Here is a 19,683-nt window from a genome sequence, read left to right as displayed (position 1 = left end):
AGCATGCACAAAAAAATTGCAGTGTGCATTTTACTCATCCTTGCCTCTAGGAAGGTTTGGACTGCTGCTGTTTCTTGTATATTTCATAAACGTCAAATCCCTTTCCCTGCACTGCGGCTGAGTGAAATGTACGTCAATCAACTACATGGGGCGGTTACCCGTAGCTGATAGCCACTCTCATTGGGTAATTGTAAATGTAGGTACTACCTTCAAAATATGTCTTAGTTGTGATTCGCTAAAAGAGACATAGCAACGAATTGCGTGAACAATGCATATTGTGACATTTCGGCCCCTACAGATCGAGTTCAAGAATGACGTCGTAGATAGACTACCTTTTAGTCTTCTCTAGCACGAAGGAAAAGTGTACGTTCAGATAGCTACTCTGTCGTACCTGATATCATTGGCTGTCTCACGCTTTCAAATTACCTTTTATTTTACATTTCTTCTTTTGTGCCCACCCAAAATACAACACTGAAGTTCTTTTAGTAAAGGTAAGATTCAAATTTCCTTACACATTTGCACCAGTTTTTCTAAAATGGCTACCCTATGCTAGCTAGATAGCCTCGCCAGCTGATTACTGCATAAAATGGCGTCGTGATGGAATAACATGGTCATGTTTTAATGCTGCCATGCGGTTACCGGCTAATTATAGACACATGTTGAAACATTACAAACATCTTTGTTATATATTGTCTGACACATGACCAATAGTTCAACACAATATACAGAACATTATACTTCCTTTTTGCTAGCTAACTAGCTAGTTACGTTCAAGCCAAGGGGGCTAGCTTGCTAGTTAGTTAACGGTAGAGCCATAGAAATAAGAATAAATAGAACCGTCGTCCCCATTCAATGTTCCAAGCCCGTTCTAGTCATACTTTTTTCTATGATTAGTGCTAGCGCAAGCAAACGTTAGTTAATATCACACATTTCTGATCTCACTTTACTAAGATGTACACATTCACTATTCCACAATGGGCAAACGTGTGTGTCATGAACAAATTGCTAAAAGTAGCAGGTTTTAACGACAACTGGAGAAACTTGCCTTGACAGGGAGTGCTGGCGTAGCTAACGTTAGCTAATTAGCCAGCTAGCCTTTGCTTTGTTGCGCTTGACAAAGACTGCCGTCGAAGACATCTTTACCGGCTGGCAAATTAGTGAACAGCCCTTGTAATTTTTTTGGTAGAGTATGCAACTCATAATATTAACGTTAGTGTATGATGCATATCTTTCTCTCCTACAGCACCGTTTTCGCCACCCCTCCCTATTATTATTTTAAAGATTCATCGTTGTCAAGCCGCCAAAGTGGAGAGTGTGATTGCAGAAGGGGGTGCTTCTCGTTTCAGGTATGTTCTTCCCTTGGTAGGAATCCCTTTTAGAAAATCAATGGACACTTCCAAATAGCTACTCACACAGTAGGGTTTCATCAGCAGCATCTGCTGTCTGTGCTGTGGCATTTGTTCCTCATAACCCACCCTTTAGCTGTATGGAAGGAAGTACATGGCTAGTACATTATTGAGTACTGCCCGTTGATGATCAGAAACTACCCACCCCAATGGATCAGTAAGCCGCTGCTCTCAAATCAAATTTTATTGGTCAGGAACACATGTTTAGCAGATGTTTTTGCAGGTCCCTGGCTCTTAACTATTACACGATAGTACAGCAATCCAACAGTATAGTCTCTGCCCCACAGAGATCTTCCAAACATGTCACTTGACATTGATGTCATCCAAAGGCTTTAGGGGCAGGATGCTGTCAAACCACATTCAAAGCCATGACTCAAAAATGTGTCAAACTGACACTGTATAAAATAGTATAGCACTGACTGTGATAAGATTATTATTCCTACTCTGAATGTGCACAATGTCGTACCAGCCAGCTCCTGCTCCCAAACAATTGACAGTGACAAATGTTTTGTCCTCTGTATGTTGGCAATTGTAATTAGCTATGTTTATTCATAATTTCAGGGTCACTAAAACGCCGCTACCATTTCGGATGTACTGATATTGAAATCTGCACCACACCCCTTTTTGGTTTACAGTGGAACCAGGGATGGCAAGACTGAATTTCTCCCTATGTCCACCATTGTTTCACAGTCAATATTGCAATGAATCGTTATGACTTGTTTATTTGGCCTCACTGGCTTACCCATCCAGGGGTAGGCTATGTTATCCCAATAATGTGATCTGCCTAATGTGATAATTAATGTACTTGCTTTCCATGAAGATTAAGACCGTGGATATTATGCAACAAGAATGGCTTCAACAAAGCAAAATCAAGGAAAAGTGGGTTACTCTTTATGCTCAAAATGTTGAATGTAAATAAGTGTTCCGATCCACAGTGGTGATATTACTATGGTGATGATAACACGGTCCTATGTCAATCCATTGTGATTTGTCATATCTTTATGGCTGACATAGGCCTATGTGTTTCCAGATTCTCCTTGACAGTAACAGTGGTAACTTAAGCGTGAAGTAGGCTAAAGTCCTAGATGAATAGATGACAACGGAGCCGTGTATATATATATATATATATGTATGTGTGTATATATATGTATATATATATGTATATATTTGTTTTTTTTTTATATATATATATATATATATATATATATAGATATATATATATATATATATATATATATATATATATAAGGCTCTGGATAACAATGTATTGACATATCTTGGGGAACCAACTATATGGTGCTTAAATCACAAGCACTTTTTAACTTCCACTTACAGGACATTATTGGAATATAGAGGGGTGTGTGGCGCTGCTAGCAACTTTTTCAATTAGTAAAACATTGACAATTCCTGTGCGATGGTCTTGCATAATGAACAATGTTCTCTTTTTATCCTAACAGTGCTTCTTCGGGAGGAGGAGGTGTTAGGGGTGCACCTCAGCACAATCCCAAGACTGTCGGCAACAGGTAGGCCTACCACACAGGCATGATCCCCAGAAACTGTCCCTAAGGGTCCTCAAATAATAAACTCTGCACAGGGGCCATTTTCCCTGTTTTTATTTAAAATATTTTACCTTTATTTAACTAGGCAAGTCAGTTCAGAACCAATTCTTATTTTCAATGACAGCCTAGAAACAGTGGGTTAACTGCCTTGTTCAGGGGCAGAACGACAGATTTTTACCTTGTCAGCTCGGCGATTCGATCTTGCAACCTATCGGTTACTAGTCCAACGCTCTAACCACTAGTCTACCTGCCACCCCAGGTAGCCTAGTGGTTAGCTATAAGGCCTTTAAAACGTTTTTTTATTTTTTATTTTGTTTTTAAACTTTTATTTAACTAGGCAAGTCAGTTAAGAACAAATTCTTATTTGCGATGACGGCCTACACCGGCCCCAGACCCTGCTGGCCTGGGGACTCCCAATCACTGCCGGTTGTGATACAGCCTGGATTTGAACCAGGGTGTCTGTAGTGACGCCTCTAGTACTGAGATGTGCCTTAGACCGCTGCACCACTCGGGAGCCCTATAAACTTTTTTGTATGTCAACTAGAGGCCTATGTGTTTGAGTGGAGTTGATGATGCTCTTTAATGATAAATGTCATCCTCTGTGTGTTTTCTGTCACCTTTATGTACTGGTGGCCAGTGTGATCACTTGGAGCCATAGCTCAACAGTCTCCTTTCTCTTACTCCAGCGAGTTCCTGGGGAAACCCCCAGGGCACAGCGCTCCGAAATGGGTTCCTTCACGAAGCACTAGACGAGATGCCAACTCCAGCAATGAAAAAGAGCGACACGATGCAATCTTCAGGAAAGTGAGGGGGTAAGTCAGTGTCAAGAAATGCAATTTGGCCACCAATTGGTTTAAGTGTAATCGCCTCACTGACAAGATGTTCTCAGTTGTGTGATTTTGTTTTATCATGCTTGGTGCCTGCATGAGCACATGCTTCTCTATCAGGTGATGTTTACTACAGCAGAGAACTGCAACTCCATTATTTGGCTAACAAGCAAAGCTTGTTGCTTTCTCAACCCCTCTTGATTAGGCATGTACCCCTGACTTGACATTTTCCTGTTCTTTCCTTTCCCCGCTCCTCTTCTCCTCTGTAGCATACTCAACAAGCTCACGCCTGAGAAGTTTGACAAGCTATGCCTTGAGCTACTCAACGTGGGCGTAGATACAAAACTCGTCCTTAAAGCAATCATCTTGCTGGTAAGTAAGGCTCTGTTTCCCCTTAACTGTCTGCCCTTTGCAAATGTATTCCATAATTCCTTGGCATCCTCCATGCATGACTCATACTTGTTTTTTTTAATTGGCCTTTTTCTCTCCTCCCTCCTGTCCAGATTGTAGACAAAGCCCTAGAAGAGCCCAAGTATAGCTCGCTCTATGCTCAGCTATGTCTGCGTTTGGCAGAGGACGCACCAAACTTTGATGGCCCTTCATCCGAGATCCAAACATCCCAAAAGCAGAGCACTGTAAGCATCACATTTGGATAGCTTTTATTCTGCATGGTTCTGTCTTCTAATCAACTTAAAACTGTGCTGTACATTAGCGTCTAGAAAATACAATATTTATTTTCTTAATGTCCAAGTGGCTGTATAGAATGTCACTGGTTCTGATGTTCAATCTTAAATGTTGTCCTGATTTTGCAGACCTTCAGAAGACTTCTAATTTCCAAGCTTCAAGATGAATTTGAAAACCGCAGCAGAAATGTTGAAAGTGAGTACTACTACTCCCCTACACGGCTCCTTTGGAAAATGTCCGACCACCCATTGACTCACCATTGTACTTGTACTAACTCAGTTTTTTCTTCCCCTAGTCTATGACAAACATGACAACCCTCTTACTTCTGAGGAGGAGGAGCAGCGTGCCATTGCCAAGATCAAGATGCTTGGAAACATTAAATTCATCTCGGAACTTGGCAAACTCGACCTCATCCATGAATCTATCCTTCATAAGTGCATCAAAACAGTATGTTCAGTCTAGTTCTTTTGGATTGTTGTTTTGCAGACCTTTTTATATCATTGATTGACAACTTCCGATACAACTTTGTCCTTGAATACATTTGATTTCTGCTATGCTTGACAATCTTAGTTGCATGTTCTACTGGCACGGGTCCCTAATATGCCACTTGTATAACACCGTCATCTTCCCCTCTCCAGCTTTTGGAAAAGAAGAAGAGAGTCCAGCTCAAGGATATGGGGGAGGATGTGGAGTGCCTCTGTCAGATAATGAGAACAGTGGGCCCTAGACTCGACCATGACAAAGCAAAGGTACGTTCTCTTTCCCCTATCAGTCTGTCTGTGGTCCCTGCTGCTCCACTTGGCACACAGCCAAGCAGTATCTCTGCCATGTACAGTTGAAGTCGGAAGTTTACATACACCATAGCCAAATACATTTAAACTCAGTTTTTCACAATTCCTGACATTTAATCCTAGTAAAAATTCCCTGTCTTAGGTCAGTTAGGATCACCACTTTATTTTAAGAATGTGAAACGTCAGAATAATAGTAGAGAATTATTTCAGCATTTATTTCTTTCATCACATTCCCAGTGTGTCAGAAGTTTACATACCCTCAATTAGTATTTGGTAGCATTGCCTTTAAATTGTTTAACTTTGGTCAAACGTTTCGGGTAGCCTTCCACAAGCTTCCCACAATAAGTTGGGTGAATTTTGGCCCATTCCTCCTGACAGAGCTGGTGTAACTGAGTCAGGTTTGTAGGCCTCTTTGCTCGCATATGCTTTTTCAGTTCTGCCCACACATTTTCTATAGGATTGAGGTCAGGGCTTTGTGATGGCCACTCCAATACCTTGACTGTTGTCCTTAAGCCATTTTGCCACAACTTTGGAAGTATGCTTGGGGTGATTGTCCATTTGGAAGACCCATTTGCGACCAAGCTTTAACTTCCTGACTGATGTCTTGAGATGTTGCTTCAATATATCCACATTTTCCTGCCTCGTGATGCCATCTATTTTGTGAAGTGCAGCAAAGCACCCCCAAAATATGATGCTGCCACCCCTGTGCTTCACGGTTGGGATGGTGTTCTTCGGCTTGCAAGCATCCCCCGTTTTCCTCCAAACACAACGATGATCATTATTGCCAAACAGTTCTATTTTTGTTTCATCAGACCAGAGGACATTTCTCCAAAAAGTACGATCTTTGTCCCCATGTGCAGTTGCAAACCGTAGTCTGGCTTTTTTATGGCGGTTTTGGAGCAGTGGCTTCTTCCTTGCTGAGCGGCCTTTCAGGTTATGTCGATATAGGACTTGTTTTACTGTAGATATAGATACTTTTGTACCGGTTTCCTCCAGCATCTTCACAAGGTCCTTTTCTGTTTTGGGATTGATTTACACTTTTCGCACCAAAGTATGTGAACTCCTTCCTGAGCGGTATGACGGCTGCGTGGTCCCATGGTGTTTATACTTGTATACTATTGTTTGTACAGATGAACGTGGTACCTTCAGGCGTTTGGAAATTGCTCCCAAGAATGAACCAGACTTGTGGAGGTCTCCAATTTTTTTCTTTCTGAGGTCTTGGCTGAGTTCTTTTGATTTTACTATGATGTCAAGCAGAGGCACTGAGTTTGAAGGTGGGCCTTGAAATACATCCACAGGTACACCTCCGATTGACTCAAATTATGTCAATTAGCCTATCAGAATCTTCTAAAGCCATGACATCATTTTCTGGAATATTCCAAGCTGTTTAAAGGCACAGTCAACTTAGTTTGTAAACTTCTGACCCACTGGAATTGTGATACAGGGAATTATAAGTTAAATAATGTCTGTAAACAATTGTTGGGAAAATTACTTGTCATGCACAAAGTAGATGTCCTAACTGATTTGCCAAAACTATAGTTTGATAACAAGAAATGTGGATTGGTTGAAAAATGAGTTTTAATGACTCCATAAGTGTATGTAAACTTCCCACTTCAACTGTACATCAATTTTTTTCAATGTTTTTATTTAACCTTTATTTAACCAGATAGGCTAGTTGAGAACAAGTTCTCATTTACAACTGCGACCAGGCCAAGAATAAAGCAAAGCAGTTCGACACATACAACACAGTTACACATGGAATAAACAAAACATACAGTCAATGATAGAGTCGAAGAAAATCTATATACAGTGTGTACAAATGACACCGCTGTTCATCTCTCCCCCAGTCTTAAAACAGTCAGTACTTTGGCTGAAGTCGATTTGTATGTGCTCGTCTCCTAACGCAACTGTCCATCTTCCCAGTCTTTAATGGACCAGTACTTTGGCCGTATGCTATCCTTAATGAACAACAAGGAGTTGCCTGCCAGGATCCGCTTCCTGCTGCAGGACACGGTGGAGCTGCGGGACAACAACTGGGTCCCCCGCAAAGCATTCATCGACAACGGACCAAAGACCATCAACCAGATCCGCCAGGAGGCAGTAAAAGTGAGTCAGTTACAGTCCATAGTGTGGACAATACTGCGAGAGTCTGTTGTTCAATCTCAGGCAGGGGGGGGGGGGGGCACAAATTGAGGAAGTTTGTATACAAACATCTTAAGGCAAAGTAAGATTTAGTTGGTGCACTGTCTTTGAACCTGTGATGCCCTATCCGTGGTCTCTCAGGCCAAACTACAGTTGCTACAGCAACCCTAGGCTTGTTTATAACTGAAGCTTCCTGGCAACCCCACCGGGTCTCTCTTTTAAAAGAAACGTGCAATGTATTATACACCAGAGAAAATCTGTCTTCTGAATGATCGCATGCTTTCATTAGATGCACTGAGCAAGCATTTACTAAGAGTGGTAAGTGGCAGAGAATGCCCATGGCTATATTACTACAGCATCACGAACCAACAAATAAGATGTGTTTTGGGCCTTTTTTAGCCCAGCTCATTGGGGAGTGTCTATATTCTCCCTCCACAGGATTTGGGAGTTTTCATTCCAGCGACCATGGCTCAGGGGATGAAGATGGACTTCTTCTTGGAAGGCCCCTTCATGCCCAACCGCATGAAAATGGAGACTCTCGGGGGATTGGCTGACATGTTTGGGCAAATGCCAGGTAGGTGCGGGCTTAGGTTAGTCTAGCTTTAAAATGTTTCATGCCGTGCCGATGTCGTAGGAAAAGTTGTATGCTATTTTTCTCACTCGAGTTGTGTTCTGATTGAGTGGCTCCCTGATGAATATGCTATCACGAAAGAGGTCCCAGAGCCCAAAAAGTTTGAGAACCCCTGTTCTAGATAACCCATTCCAATCTGAGTGTTCCAAAACGTTCTCCTGCTGAACACACCCCTGGGCTCCTCCATTAAACACTAGTTGTCTGACAGTGTTTGTGGGGATCGTTTATGCTGATCAGCACTTTAAAACTGTGACAGCCAGAAGTCATTTTGTCACTTCCTACACTCTCAGGTGGTGGGATCGGGACGGGCCCGGGGGTCATTCAGGACCGGTTCTCTCCCACTATGGGACGTCATCGCTCCAATCCGCTCTACAACGGCAACGGACACAATAGCCACAACACCGCCCCCCAACCACAGTCTCAGTTCGAAATGGGTGCCAACAAGCCCTTCATCAAGACCAACCAGGTAATCTCGCAGCCTTGATGATTATCAAACTAGCAGTAAATCATTGGATCTGATCAGCTACTTTGATTTAATGCAGTTTTAATGTTTTTAAGAACAGGAGCGAGTTGGCCAGATTGATGGTTTAGTCAACTTTCAGCATAAATAAAACATTGTTTTCAGGGCATGTATACACAACTGAGATGAGCTGTCCCTCCTTCCTGCTTGTGGAAAGGAAACCTGTTACACTTCTTGCTAGTGCCACCTATTGATACTCTTTGGTCTGTTTTCCAGGTGCAGAATCAGCATTTCCAGAACCAGCAGGTCCAGTCTAACAAGGACATGCCTCCACGCTTCAGCAAGAAGGGACAACTCAACCTAGATGAGGTACAGGAATCTACCACCAGTCTGGCCACATTCCTAGTCAGAGGAAAAACCCCTCTGACTATAGAGCACAAGTTGAACACTGCTGTTTTGCCTGACTGAGAATAAGCCTAGTCATGGATTAAAAAGCATTTAATGTAGAATTTCCATGGAGTGTGTAGTCTAAGATTAAATTTAGTCCATGGCCATGAAACCAGCCCTAAACATCTTATTGTGAGGGAAGACATTTGTTCCATGGTGTTTTTGGTCTACTCTAAGCAGATTATAAAAAGATGGAATTAAACTGTCTCTTGTCTCCTACTCCCTGCTCTCCTACGCTACATCGCTTCTTCTGGTCCATTGACTGTGAGACATGAGGGCATGATATTATGCTCATCTCAGAATATCGTCCTTTCCAAGATGCCATTCTAACCATTCTGCTACTGTTTCCCCTAACATCGACCTTCTGTGTTGTAGATCAGCCTGAGACCGGCTCAGTCTTTCCTCCTCAACAAGAACCAGGTTCCCAAACTGCAGCCCCAGATGCCCACTATGATCCCCCCCAGCACCAACACCCCTCCAATGGGACAGGTAAGACCGAGCACAGCAAAAACCCTCCTCACCTTTTTTAACACCCCAGCATTTGTGTTGGGGTAATTTCATTTCAAATCAGGAAGAAAACTGAAATTCCTCATTTGAACATTGAATATAATTTTGTTGAATTGAAAAGGAATTGCCCCCTACTGGTTCCAACTGGGGTTTTGGGTACTTGTCCTGTTGATGTTCCAATGTAGTTGACCTAGGCTTCCCTCTTCTCTCCCAGTCTCCACAGCTCGGCCTCAAAAGCAACCCTCTTCCCATTCAGGAGAAACCTCAGAAGAGCAGCAAGAAACCACCGCCAGCTAGGGAAGAGCTGCTAAAAATGACGGTAGGCAACCATTTTTGTATCTGTGTGACTGACAAACTCAGCAAAAAAAGAAACGTCCTCACTGTCAACTGCGTTTATTTTCAGCAAACTTAACGTGTAAATATTTGTATGAACATAACAAGATTCAACAATTGAGACATAAACTGAACACGTTCTACAAACATGTGACTAACAGAAATGGAATAATGTGTCCCTGAACAAAGGGGGGTCAAAATCAAAGGTATCTGATGTGGCCACCAGCTGCATGAAGTACTGCAGTGCATCTCCTCTTCATGGACTGCACCAGATTTGCCAGTTCTTGCTGTGAGATGTTACCCCACTCTTCCACCAAGGCACCTGCAAGTTCCCGGACATTTCTGGGGGGAATGGCCCTAGCCCTCACCCTCCGATCCAACAGGTCCCAGACGTGCTCAATGAGATTGAGATCCGGGCTCTTCGCTGGCCATGGCAGAACACTGACATTCCTGTCTTGCAGGAAATCACGCACATAGCGAGCAGTATGGCTGGTGGCATTGTCATGCTGGAGGGTCATGTCAGGATGAGCTTGAAGGAAGGGTATCACATGAGGTAGGAGGATGTCTTCCCTGTAACGCACAGCATTGAGATTGCCTGCAATGACCATGACGGACCCTCCACCTCCAAATCGATCCCGCTCCAGAGTACAGGCCTCGGTGTAACACTCATTCCTTCGACAATAAACGCGAATCCGGCCATCACCCCTGATGAGATAAAACCGCGACTCGTAAGTGAAGAGCACTTTTTGCCAGTTCTGTCTGGTCCAGCGACGGTGGGTTTGTGCCCATAGATGACGTTGTTGCCAGTGATGACCTGCCTTACAACAGCCCTACAAGCCGTCTGTCCAGCCTCTCTCAGCCTATTGCGGACAGTCTGAGCACTGATGGAGGGATTGTGTGTTCCTGGTGCAACATGGGCAGTTGTTGTTGTCATCCTGTACCTGTCCTGCAGGTGTGATGTTCGGATGTGCCGATCCTTTGCAGGCGTTACACGTGGTCTGCCACTGCGAGGACGATCAGCTGTCCGTCCTGTCTCCCTGTAGTGCTGTCTTAAGCGTTTCACAGTATGGACATTGCAATTTATTGTCCCGGCCACATCTGCACTCCTCATGCTTCCTTGCAGCATGCCTAAGGCACGTTCACGCAGGGAGCCTGGGCATCTTTCTTTTGGTGTTTTTCCAGAGTCAGTAGAAAGGCCTCTTGTGTCTTAAGTTTTCATAACTGTGACCTTAATTGCCTACCGTCTGTAAGTTGTTAGTGTCTTAAAGACCGTTCCACAGGTGCATGTTCATTCATTGTTTATGGTTCATTGAATAAGCATGGGAAACAGTGTTAAAACCCTTTACAAAGAAGATCTGTGAAATGATTTTGGTTTTTACAAATTATATTTGAAAGACAGGGTCCAGAAAAAGGGATGTTTCTTTTTTTGCTCAGTTTAGGATTAAACCTTATGCAACGGTACTGTTTTCTAAAATGTAGATATCATTGGTATCGTGAGGCTTTATTGTGACCTACCATTGGCACTGACGCAACACTAACGAAGCTCACTTTCAAACCTCCCCTTTAGGAGACAGTTGTGACAGAGTACCTGAACGGTAAGCACATTGATGAAGCTGTTAACGGCATCAGAGAAATGAAGGCTCCCAAGCACTTTCTGGCAGAGATGCTGGGTAAGGTCATCGTGGTGTCGCTGGACCGGTCTGATGACGACAAGGAGCACGCCAGCACCCTCATCCACACGCTACGTACCGAGGGCCTCATCACCGGGGAGAACTTCATGCAGGTACGCGTCTTCAGTTAGCGAGTGGATTACAGCACATTCACTAGGAGATGATTGTCTGATTCTGTCTGTCCATGTTCATTTTGCCATAGGATCAGTGATGTAAAATACACACCACTAGGATTTAGTTTGGCAGATGTGGGTCAAATTAATTTCATGCTTTTGATGCATTTGATAAAGCTTTGTTGTCCTCTCACCAATGTCTTTGGCCTAACTTTATTGGTGTCTCGCCCTCCCATCACTTAGGCTTTCCTCAACGTGCTGGACCAGTGTCCTAAGATCGAGGTGGACGTTCCCCTGGTCAAGTCGTACCTGGCCCAGTTTGCAGCACGGGCCGTTATATCTGAGCTGGTGAGCGTGGCGGAGCTGGCCCAACCACTGGAGAACGGAACCCACTTCCCCCTCTTCCTGCTCTGCCTGCAGCAGACTGCCAGACTGAAGGACAAGGAGTGGCTCACTGACCTCTTTCAACAGAGCAAGGTCAACATGCAGAAGATGCTACCCGGTAGGTAGACAACCCTCCTTCCTACATTCTCCCGCTAAAGGCGCTTCATTGACTGAAATGTTTTTCAGTTCACTGTGATGTTTAATTTGTCGTGTGATGACATCTTGTGATCATTAGAGACTGCAGCACATTCATCTTCCATGTCAGTGACGCTATGGCTAATCTGACCTGTCTGTCCGTTGTGGTTTTCCAGAGATAGACCAGAACAAGGACCGCATGCTGGAGATCCTGGAGGGTAAGGGCCTGAGCTTCTTGTTCCCCCTGTTGAAGCTGGAGAAGGACCTGTTGCTGCAGATCAAGGCTGACCCCTCTCCCCAGGCCATCTACAAGTGGATCAAAGACAACATTTCCCCTAAGCTCCACACCGACAAGGGCTTTGTCAACATCCTCATGACCAGGTAGGTACTGAACCTCCAGGATGGAGACTGCTTTTTAATTTGGCTGCATTTAGATTGCTTATGGTGGTATAAAGGTATTCATTCAAGGCTCGAGCCCAATATGACAGTCTGGACTGTACTTGTCACAATATAGAATCGCCCTTTCAAGCAGTCAATTAAAAAACTTTCATGTACCCTGGGCAAGACATGCATAAATGTATGGAATGTGGAAAAGACATAAATGGTATCAATTTCTATTTGAACATGCTCTTACTTCCCCTCTCCTCCCAGTTTCCTTCAGTACATCTCAGGAGAGCTGTGTTGTGTGGAGGTGGTGGAGGAAGAGGAGGAGGGCAGTGGTGGAGAAGAGCAGGTGGCAGGGCCCTCCAAAGAACAACTTGACCAGGAGAAGCAGCTGCTGCTGTCCTTCAAACCAGTCATGCAAAAGTTTCTACATGACCAGCCTCAGCTGCAGGTCTCCGCCCTGTACGCCCTGCAAGTGCACTGTAACGCCAGCCACTTCCCCAAAGGTAGGTTTACTGGCCCACGCCACTGACCAGGCTGTCCATTTGTAATGAATCATTTGGTGTCAATGTGGTGGAAACCCATTCACTTGTTTGTTTTCCTTCAGTTGTCAGTGATCAAGATTTTAATAGTGTTTGGACATGGAAGTAGGATATTCTACTGTCTTGACCTCAGTGCAACTATTTCTCTGCTGCGGCATACTGTGGTAGAGATGTTATAATGTGTGTTTCAGGCATGCTGCTGCGCTACTATGTCCACTTCTACGACATGGAGATCATTGAAGAAGAAGCCTTCCTAGCATGGAAAGAAGATATTACCCAAGAATTCCCTGGAAAAGGAAAAGCTTTATTCCAGGTACTTGTTTTGGGAAAAATCTAACATTTGACCCATGGGTAGCTAATACACTGAACCATGTGGACCCAGTCTTTAATTGTGCGAGTAAATCAAGTCTTTATGCTAGCAACCACAACAGGGTTGCGTTCAGTTGGTGGAAAGCATGTTGAAATGGTGTGAAACAGGGAGGTAGCCTACTACCTGAACTTGTCCAATAACTGATTTTCGTTATCCTTTGCTTAACATTTTGCTACACTAACTTAACATGACCTTGTACAACTTTCTCCCCTGTTAGGTCAACCAGTGGCTAACCTGGTTGGAAACAGCTGAGGAAGAGGAGTCTGAAGAAGAGGCCGACTGAGAAACCAACCAGAACCGTCAGGCACCATAGAGCAGAGAAACATACTTTAACATTCAGTACAGATATGTTACCACCATCACCTCCCCCCATTATTAAACTACTGAACATAACCACTGCCAGAGACTGCTTATGTCCTACAATATAAAGCCAAGCATGTTATCAGGGCATAGTAGATAACCATCTGTCTCTGTGGTCTACATAGGCTACTGAAGCTTCTGTTGTTATACTACCTTCCATTTCACCTTGAAGGTTGATTTGTTTTGGGTCCTGTTTCTGCAATAGGAGTTGAATGTAGCCTATGGACTGACTCAAACTACATCTGTACTTTTATAGGTTTTCTCTTACTCTGACAATGTAGTAGTTTTGCCATATTTACTCTTTGTGACAGCAGTATTGGATTTCCTTGTGGTGTTATTTCTCCGTTTGAAGAAAAGGCTTGTATTTGACACCTGTTTTAGCCTTCAAGTATTTCCCCCTAAAGGCCATCCAAAAGATGCCCAATCTAGACAGTCAACTAGTAAAACCATTGATTTTGTGTGCTTGGTCAACCGACGCTTATCTGAAATACTTTCTCCCATTATTTTTTTAACCAAAGTGCTCTTCAATGCCCTGTCGCTGATGAGGAACATGTTACATTTTCTGTATATGGGGAGCCTATTCCTCTCAAGCAAGGCTGTAGACTTAACACACACATCCTTCTGTCATACCGGAGTGGCTGCAAGACTCCGTTAACATGGAGTCATATAAACTGTAAGTTAATCATTGGTGTGCTGCCGTAACGTCTCAAGTTGTCTGTTTCTACCTCTTAGATAGATGGGCTTTGTGCTGGGATACAGAAGATCCTTTTTAGAGAGACTTATACTAGAAAGCCCAAGCAAATGCAGAAGTCTTCAAAATTAATATCCTGGTCTACTTCCACAATACAACATGGATTGGACTTCCAATGGAGCTCCCCTTATGCGGTTCAGTAGTGTTTAAGAAAGTCACCTGTTTTTAACTTGAATTGGATAACTCAATGTTGTTCCCTATTCCTTTTGCCTGCAATTTATGTCAAAGTTGGGGTTCAGGAATATATATATTCTCCCCAGCATATTGAGTTTATGAAAGTAGAACGATATATTTGATTTGTTTCGCAAACCAGAAATTTGGAACCAAATACATTTTATCCTGTCTTTATTGGTGAATAAAGGTTTACCTAGAGAAAATAATCTTGCTTTGGTCGTCCCCTTGTAGAACAGGAAAAAAGGCTCAACAGACCAGTAACTCAAGTCTTAATGAAATCATGAGAAATACAATTTTAACTTTGCCCAACAAGATTAGCCAATGTGCTCTCAAGCCATGTGTATGTAGAAAGCAATAGATTTTGATCATGTTGTATTCAAGGAATGACTATTGTGCACCTATTGCATAACCGTCAATAAAGTCCAATACTTGAGCACTGAAACTTGTTGTCCTTTGCACTATTTTTAATTCAAACTATTACAAATGTGTTCACGTTCCACTTTCCTGTGCTGATCATGATTAATTGTAGTTTCATCTTTTGCATCATGAAAGTTGACTACTCTTCACATTTAAAGGACACATTCCCTTTTTCCCTTGGTAAATAAAAAATCATCAACAAACAAAACAATAGATGCTATTCCGAAGTGGGTTGTAACTCATCAGGGAACAATGTGCGTAATGCTGTCATTCCTCATCTGTTGGGATCCAGAAATATTCCACCGTTTTCCTGCTTCTCCGTGGAGGCTCGTGCTCCCCTCCCATTCCGGGAGACAGATCACCAAAGTGAGATGGACCCAGGTCCTTTCCCACTCGCGGGGCAGATACTCTGAACATGCTCCTGGGAAAAGGAAGCAGTCACTCAAGTGTGAACATGTTCAGTACTGTACCTCTGTCTATTTCTGTACCTCTCTATTTCATGTTGACTTGGAACAACCTATTCAAGGGTTGGAAAAAAATAACCACGGATTCTACAAAAATAAAAATGGTCAAGGCATCCTACGTCCTTGGTTACCTGGTTGAGCTACTGTCAGCATCCTCAGCCCCAGGCTCTGGTGTGGAGATGAAGATTGGATCCCCTTCCTGAGAGCGAGAAAGTGAAGATGATTGCAGCAGGACAAGGAGGAGAATAGAATAGCCTTCAGTTTGCACCAACATCACTTGACCTATAGTGATGTTCTGTGCAATGATGGTTAAACCCTCTCACTGTGAAGTTCCTGGGAGTGCCATCTTGATTCTTCAGAATCTTCACCCTCTGGTCACTTTCCGTCATGCAGAGGAAAAAGCTTTTGATATTAGCTTGACACTGGGGAGAGAACAGTCAACATAAATCAAATTAACTAGTGAGTAAGAATTTATCCTAGGCCTGACAATAACCAATAGCTAGCTGGTCAACAGCTAGATGGCGCTATATTCTGATCACATCTCAACTACCTCAGTTATTGTGATGGGGCCTGATTGACATCCCAAATAATCATTAGAATATAGCCAACTGAAAGACAAAAGTAGGATTATTGCTGATATATTTGGTGCTGCAGAAGGGGTCTGACTCACTGCTTTGTTCTGCCTCTGAGACTTGAGGTCCTCCTGGGCTTTGAAGATGTCTGCCAGAGCCTGATGTTTCTCCCTCCAGTTGAGACACTCGGCCGTGCGCTCCTGCCTCTCCTTCTCCACCAGCCGCCTCTCCTGGTTAGCTTCCTGCTTCGCCCGGCTGGCCTTCTCACTCTGCTCCTCCGCTACCAACGCCCTACGCCTCGAATTCACCTCCCTGCAGACAGAGAAGACATCACAGTGGATAGTCTAATTCACCAACTGTGTGGTCTAGCCGACGATTTTATAGGAGAGCCTTAAAGCCTGGCGTTGCATGTACGGTTATGGTGTCCATATTAGGACATCCTCAGCCTCACCAGGACGTGTGTCAGTCTTATCGAGTTGTCATTCTCCTACAGAATGCATTATACTGCGTATACATAGAATATCTAACATAAGAACTACATGATTCCACATTTTCTGTAGCCTTACTTTTCGTTGACTTTGGTGTTCTCATCCATCACTTGTCTGAGTTTGTGCCTCAGAGCATCCCTGTCCCCCTCCAGACATCTGTTTTCTTCCAGCAGAGCCTGTTTCTCTCCTGATATCCTGTCTAGCTTCAGCCTTGTCTCAAAATAGTTCTTCTCCGTTTGTGCCAGAAGAAGCTGAGCGTCTTGGTGCTGTTGGAGACAGCATAGACATCACAAGCTACTGGGTCTCTTGTATTCTACATAGGGCAAACCTGACTGAGCTAACGGTTAGTGTGTACTATTACTTGTTGCACTATTATAGGACTGTAATTAGTCGCAAACAGAGAATTGATACTATAAGCATTATCATCTGACGTGTGTGTGTCTGTCTGTGTTCGTGCGTGTGTTTAGATACCTGTTTTTTTAGCTTCAGCAGGTCCTCGCTCAGTTGGCTCCTGTCTGCCTCTGTCAGTTCTCTGTCCTGCCTGAGGCTGTGGGCCCGGGCCTCTGCAAGGGCTCTGTGCTTCTCTGCCTCGCCCCGCGCATCGGTCGCCTCATCTGCCACTCGGGTGCACAACGTCGCCCGCTGCTGGGCCAGGTACACCTTGTGCTTCAGCTGCGGAGGCCAGAGCGAATGGGTTTTACACACAAAGGAGGAATGTTACTGTTCTCAGCTGTAATATGACGATGCAGGATTAGACCAGTTTAAGAATGATGATTTTCAAGTGGAGTTGAAAAGCTATAGTGGCACTGGCAAATGACCTATGCGAACTGGGAGTACTGCTCAATGTGTTGAATTAGCTCGTGTTTTCTACTGCATCGCCGTTAAATAGTGCCTGTCTTTTCTGCTGTGTTGGAGAGAGGAAGAGGGACAGTACCTCTTTGACCTGGGCCTGGAGCTCCTGGTTAAGGTTTCTCAGGTTCCTCATGGTGAGTTCATTCTCTGTCCGCATCATGATCCGCTCCATATGGATCTCATTGGATAGATACTTATTTTCCTTCTTCAGGTCTTCACATTCCTGAGGTTTACATAAACATGGAAACAAGACAGACACATTTTCACTTCTACATTTCTGGGTTTCATACAATCAACACGTACGCACATGCGTACGGGTTGGATTAAATGCGGGTTGGGTTAAATGCGGAAGTCACATTTCGGTTGAATGCATTCCGTTTTAAAGCTGACCCTTACCTTTCTCTTCCTCACCAGCTCCCCTTGCAGATGGTTGATCTGTAGGAAGGATCCGCTGACGTTAACGCTGTGGGCACTAACCGGTCTGACAGCCCGCACAGGCCTCCTGCATGGCCTAGAGAACCCCTTCACCTCCTCCACCTGCTCCTTCCCAAACACTATCCTCCCGCCACCTCCCCCGTTCCCATTCATATTGCTGCTGCTCAGGGAGAAAGACTTGTATATCCCGTTGTCCAGCGCCGGAGGCTTTGGTGAAGAGAGGGACTGCAGGTTGCTGTGAGATGTGGCTCTCAGCGACATGTTGAATCCAGATCCAGAGATGTGGTCCGATTCCACCTGATTCAACCTTACAAGTAGACAAGTAGGTATACTAGGCTTTGAGTATGGATGGAACTCACCAACTGCCAAATCCCACCAAGAGATACTCTCCTTACTTCAGGAATGAAGTCCTTGTCTAGTGTTGTGTTTACTCCACTGGTCTCTGGGAGGAGAAGGGTCCTATCACTGGTGGAATGGATGAAATATTCATTGGGTAATGTGATAGGTCAGCACGAGGGACTGGAGAGAAACCGTACTCTACCGGTTGTGCTTGGAAACCTTAACAGAGTGTATGGCAGAAGTGCTGGGTTGGGGGCCTGCTAGCTTGACTAATTACACTGCTACTTAGAGACTACTTAGAGGTGGTTGATATCCTCCTCTATGAAGGAATCACTATGGAGGATCAGATTATCATATAACCTCTCTTTAGATTTATGAATATCAGGAAAGTGAGAACAGGGGACCCTGACTTTACTGACAAACAATTATCACACTATTTACCAGAATGCCTGGATATGTTTTTTATAGAGTGACATAATATCCCACCCTTGTTTCTACACTCTTCACCGACACTACTGGAAAAGACTGGTGGTCACTCCTGACTTAGGAAGTGTGGCCAATTAGCCTCTACTACACTTTCTGATAGGCTCTCGTCGTATCCTTTACAAACACAGCGCCAGTGATCCATTTTACCCCAGAAGTGGACAGGAAACTAACCCTTCTCCCCTTTGGATGTATTATTTACACACAGCAGTCAAAGTAGAACAAATCCCACTACCCTGCTTTGGTTCCACGTGAATCACTACAAAGAATGAATAGAGGCAACATCCATGACAACGTCTTTCAATCAAAGTGGCATCATGATAACATTATTTGTTCCTCTGTTCCTCTGGTGATGTAGAGGTTAATCCAGGACCTGCAGTGCCTAGCTCCACTCCTATTCCCCAGGTGCTCTCATTTGTTGACTTCTGTAACCTTAAAAGCCTTGGTTTCATGCATGTTAACATTAGAAGCTTCCTCCCTCAGTTTGCTTTATTCACTGCTTTAACACACTCTGCCAACCCGGATGTCTTAGCCGTGTCTGAATCCTGGCTTAGGAAGACCACCAAAAACCCAGAAATTTCCATCCCTAACTATAACATTTTCCACCAAGATAGAACTGCCAAAGGGGGCGGTGTTGCAATCTACTGCAGAGATAAAAATTTGAACCAGGAACAGATATAGCCCTTGGTTCACTCTAGACCTGTCTGCGCTTGACCAGCACAAAAATCGGCCTGTTGTCCGGACCTCTGGAAGTCTCTATGGGGGTGCCACAAGGTTCAATTCTCGGGCCGACTCTCTTCTCTGTATACATCAATGATGTCGCTCTCGCTGCTGGTGATTCTCTGATCCACCTCTACGCAGACGACACCATTCTGTATACTTCTGGCCCTTCTTTGGACACTGTGTTAACTAACCTCCAGACGAGCTTCAATGCCATACAACTCTCCTTCCGTGGTCTCCAAC

At 44.0% G+C, this 19,683-nt stretch overlaps 1 protein-coding gene across 1 annotated transcript; it reads left to right on the top strand.

The window, feature by feature from the left end:
• The first annotated feature begins 258 nt into the window (after window positions 1–258).
• Window positions 259–15,112, top strand: eif4g2b (eukaryotic translation initiation factor 4, gamma 2b). The gene is made up of 22 exons (XM_014125673.3): window positions 259–491; window positions 1,244–1,346; window positions 2,227–2,285; window positions 2,864–2,929; window positions 3,652–3,777; window positions 4,062–4,164; window positions 4,296–4,427; window positions 4,605–4,671; window positions 4,772–4,923; window positions 5,115–5,225; window positions 7,191–7,373; window positions 7,848–7,983; window positions 8,331–8,506; window positions 8,777–8,869; window positions 9,323–9,436; window positions 9,669–9,773; window positions 11,355–11,570; window positions 11,814–12,072; window positions 12,266–12,470; window positions 12,741–12,979; window positions 13,207–13,328; window positions 13,603–15,112. The coding sequence occupies exons 3-22, from the start codon at window positions 2,245–2,247 to the stop codon at window positions 13,666–13,668; spliced, it is 2,712 nt and encodes a 903-aa protein (XP_013981148.1). The 5' UTR covers window positions 259–491; window positions 1,244–1,346; window positions 2,227–2,244; the 3' UTR covers window positions 13,669–15,112.
• Window positions 15,113–19,683: the final 4,571 nt, after the last annotated feature.

The sequence above is a fragment of the Salmo salar genome, chromosome 10 (assembly GCF_965601325.2).
Source record: "Salmo salar chromosome 10, fSalSal1, whole genome shotgun sequence".
Lineage (NCBI taxonomy): Eukaryota > Metazoa > Chordata > Actinopteri > Salmoniformes > Salmonidae > Salmo > Salmo salar.
The sequence above is the reverse complement of the archived record's forward strand: the minus strand, read 5'-3'. Positions and strand labels throughout refer to the sequence as shown.